This window comes from Loxodonta africana, chromosome X (assembly GCF_030014295.1).
Source record: "Loxodonta africana isolate mLoxAfr1 chromosome X, mLoxAfr1.hap2, whole genome shotgun sequence".
Classification (NCBI taxonomy): Eukaryota; Metazoa; Chordata; class Mammalia; order Proboscidea; family Elephantidae; genus Loxodonta; species Loxodonta africana.
The window spans coordinates 87304267-87308902 of record NC_087369.1 but is presented as its reverse complement, the minus strand read 5'-3'; the positions used below and the strand labels follow the sequence as shown (position 1 = coordinate 87308902).

At 38.9% G+C, this 4636-nt stretch overlaps 1 protein-coding gene across 1 annotated transcript; it reads left to right on the top strand.

The window, feature by feature from the left end:
- The first annotated feature begins 3229 nt into the window (after positions 1-3229).
- LOC100658120 (trafficking protein particle complex subunit 13-like) lies at positions 3230-3996 on the top strand. The gene has a single exon (XM_064277995.1). The coding sequence runs from the start codon at positions 3232-3234 to the stop codon at positions 3994-3996; it is 765 nt and encodes a 254-aa protein (XP_064134065.1). The 5' UTR covers positions 3230-3231.
- Positions 3997-4636: the final 640 nt, after the last annotated feature.

Genomic DNA, 4636 nt, shown 5'->3' with positions numbered 1-4636 from the left:
TGTGGGAGAAAGACATGACAGTCTGCTTCCGTAAAGATTTACAGCCTTGGAAACCTTATGGGGCAGTTCTTCTCTGTCCTATAGGGTCGCTATGAATTGGAATTGACTCTCCACCAACAGATTTCTTTTAGGATGAAGTAGTAACTAAAGTAGATGCATTGGTAAGACACTTGTATACCAGAGGATGGAAAATAAATCTCACGAACTTTCAGACACTTTGCACCTCAGTGGAGTTTCTAGCAGCCTGGTAGTCTGAGGCACATCAAGCTATCTCTATGATTGATGGATAAGTTCTTGCATCCTGCCCATTCTTCCACTAAAAAAAGAGGTTCAAAACCTCTTTGGATTTTGGAGGCAATAGATACCTCATTTGGTGTGTTACTCTGACTCATTTATCAAAGTGACTAGTTTTGAGTGGGGTCCAGAACACAAGAAGGTTCTGTAACAGGTCCAGGCTGCCATGAAAGCTACTCTGACACTTTGTCATTTGATCCAGTAGATTTGTTGGTGAAGAGAAAGTGGCATATATAGATGTTGTTTTGACAGAGCCCTGGAGGTGAATTATAACACAAACCCTTAGGATTTTGGAGCCAATCATATGATTCCCTGTGGAGAATTACTCTCATTTTGAGAAACAACTTTTAGTTTGTTACTGGATCTTAGTAGAGACTGAACACTCAACCATGGGCCAAAAACTTACCATATGACCTGAGCTGCCTATCACAAACTAGGTGTTGTCTGACCTAAAACCATAAAGCCATAAAGCTGGATGCGTACAGCAGAACTCCATTACTAAGTGGAAGTGGTATATATGAGATGAAAAACAAGAAGATACTGAAGGCACAAATAAATTGCATGAAGAATTGGCCCAAATGCCCATGACCTGTACCTCTGCTACTTTTCCTTATCTCTCTCTCTCAGTTAGCACCCACGGCCTCAAGTGGAGTTCCCTACAACCAGTTGACTGAGGAAGCAAAAATTCTATCTTTGTTTACAGGTGGTTCTCCATGATATGTATGCATGAACCAAAAGTCGATAGTTGTAGTGAAGGGTAATCCTCCCAATGTGCAGAAATTTGAGCAGTGTACTTGCTTTTTCGCTTTGCCTTGAAAGAGAAATGGCCAGAAATAAAAGCGATTCATGGGCTACAGCCAATGGTTTAGCTGCATGGTCAGGGACTTGGAAGGAACACAATTAGAAAATCAGTGACAAGGAAGTCTGGGGAAGAAATATACAGATAGAACTCTCCACACAGGTACAGAATATGAAGGTATTTGTGTCCCATTGAATGTTCACTAAAGGGTGATCTCAGCAGAGGAGCACTTCAATAATCATGTGAATAAGATAACCCATTATGTGGGTATCAGTCAGCCTCCTTCCCCAGCCAATCATGATCCAATGGGATCATGAAAAAAGTGGCCATTGTGGCAAAGACTTTGCTAGGCTCAACTACATTTCTCAGAGTTCCATTTATTGTATGTTTCCAGTTAGGGTGCAAAACAAGGAGTTTCTTGTGAGATTTTGGAAGGCAGAAGTGTGGCACCAGCCATCTGTAACATAAACATATTATCATTGATCTGCTGACTCAACTTGGCATGAAGCAGAAGCTGAGCTGGTTGAGTGTGTTTAGCTCTGTGAAAAACACCCTTTCTTCTTCAGGATACTCTTGCAGCCAAGGTCAGGGACAACGAAAATTGACATAGGCTTCAGTCCATCCTGTGGGGTTCTAGCTTTTGTTCATGGGGTTCCAGCATGCTCATGATTTTTCCTTACTATCTGCCCTATAGACTTCAAGTTCTTGCATCAGGTGCAGACAGCATTACACAGCTGCGTAACTGGCCCTCACAATTCCATAAGCCAATTCCCTGAAATAAATATCTATCCAAATCTATCTTTCTACCTAGCTATCTATCTGTCTGACTGCCTGTCTGCCTGCCTGCCTGCCTGCCTGCCTGTCTTTCTGTCTTGGGTATCTAGTGCTGCTATAGCAGAAATACTACAAGTGGATGGCTTTAACAAAGAGAAGTTTATTCTCTCACAGTCTAGTAGCTTAGAAGTTTAAATTCAGGGCACTAGCTCCAGGGGAAGGCTTTCTCTGTCAGCTCAGGAGGAAGGTCCTTCTCATTAATTTTCCCCTGGTCTATGAGCTTCTCAGCACGGGGACTCCAAGTCCAAAGGACATGCTCTTCTCCTGGCACTACTCTCTTGATGATATGAGGTCCCCATGTCTCTCTGCTAGCTTCTCTCTTTTATATCTTGAAAGAGATTGGCTCAAGCAAGACGCAATCCAACATTGTAGATTGAGTCCTGCCTCATTAACATAACTGCTGCTAATCCCATCTCGTCAACATCATAGAAATAAGATTTACAACACATAGGAAAATCATATCAGATGACAAAATGGTGGACAATCACACAATACTGGGAATCATCGCTTAGCCAAATTGGTACACATGTTTTGGGAGGACACGATTCAATCCATGACTCTATCTATCTATCTATCTGTCTGTCTGTCTGTCTGTCTGTCTATCTATCTATCTATCTATCTATCTATCTATCTATCTATCTATCTATCTATCTATCTATCTATCTATCTATCTATCTTCTCCTACTGGTTATGCTTATCTGATTGAATCCTGACCAACAGAGGAGTTGTTTTAAGGACAGACCCTCTCTCTGTACACCTTCCTTCTTGATTTGTTCTGGTCCTGACTGAACCTCCTCCTATCACCAGGGGCCACAGCCAGTGAGGCAAATTTGAGGGTCAAAGTGCATGAGAATCCACCGAGACAGGAGATATTTCTGACACTCAAATTGATGTTGTCTACTACACCTATTTTATTAATCACTTTAACAGTCACACATGAAAACAGTGGCTTACCTGGTACTTTCTCTAACCAGCTCATGAGAGATGCCCTCCACCAGAAATTTAAATCTGTAGAGAAAAGGTTGATTTTACCATAAAACCTCAAAACTGCATTTTTGGGAGAAAAAAAAAAAACTTCTAGTTATATGAGATTTCCCGTGACAGCAATTAAGTTGTGAAAGTCATATTAAAAAGGCTTATCTTCAGACAAGTACACAGCCTTTACATCTTTCCGTCTCCAAGGCTACAGTGACAGAACTTACATCCAATTGTTGTATTGATGATGTCATCCGCAACAAAGTAAAGGACTCTGGAAGATATGTCCCTGTGGGTGCAGTGTCTATTCAACTGAGAATAGAGAAAAGATGTTTTTTAGGAAATTGTGCTCATTTCCTTTCCTCCCACCACTAGATGTTAAAACCAAGTTTTACAATTTGGAGATGGATGACTTATTTCTTGAAGTCCAGATTCAGAATATTTCATCTTCAACTCTGTTCATAAAAAAGGTTTCCTTAGACCTGCCTGTAATGTACACTGTGGCAGAATTAAATACAGTCAACGAGGCTGGCAAAGATGAAAGTACTTTTGGAACAAGGACATTTTTGCAGTCAATGGAAGGACGCCAGTATTTATACCACCTTCAGCTCAAGCAGGAATTTATAGAGAAAGCTAGTACCATTAGGGGACTAACAAAAATGGGAAAATTGGATATAGTGTGGAAAAGAGATCTCGGTGAAATGGCACTGCTCCAGACAATCCAACTTGAAAGAGAGGCCCCAGGATATGGAAATATGAAGTTGTCTTTAGAGACAATCCCAGATACTGTAATTCTAGAAGAGCCGTTTCATATTACCTGTAAGATAACAAACTGCAGTGATAGGAAAATGAAATTGATCTTGAAAATGTGTGATACAGATTCTATTCGTTGGTGTGGAAACTCAGGAAGGAATCTTGGAAAGCTGCCTCCAAGTTCATCTCTCTGCTTTACCCTCACACTACTCTCCTTGAAACTGGGCCTGCAAAGTGTCTCCGGCATAAAGATAACAGACAAATTATTAAAAAGAACATATACATATGGTGATGTTGCAAAAGTCTATGTAAAACCTTCCATTGTTAAAATAAAAAGCTGAAGAAAATTTCCAGTGTTATGATTTTCAGGAAATTTCATAGAAATGTTTTTCATGTATTTGTTAGCAGCAAATGATCAACTGTTAGAAAATAGAAGGGAAAATAATTTTATTTTCTGTAAGATTCTGAATGACTTTGAGAATTAAATATTTGTTGATTTTTAAAAGAAAAGATATTTATTTCCATCTTATATGAACTATTTTATAATTCTACCCTTGTATATTTCCTAATTTTTATGACTTCATTAAGGTCATTAAAGGTGGCCGTTAGACTTTTCTTTTTAACAATGAGGCTACCATTTAAAAATTATTGTATCTGCTTTCCAGAAATACTTAATAGCATTTGACACTGTTTCACTCAAGCTGGCATCAAGAGAATATAAAAATTTCTTAGAAATATTGTGATATTTTGATTAAAATAATTATTATAGCTTATTTGGTATGATTACAACTTATTCTGTTTTCTTTTCTTTCTTTCCTCCTTTACAGTCAAGACAGAACTACCCATGACAGTGCTTAAAAAAATTGAGGATAGTCCTCATTATTTAAACTTGTTGACATTTGCTACCTGGAAAGGATATGATCTTTTCTAATAGAATTCCAAATATTGGGGTTGTAGCATTGCGTTTATGTGACACATTGA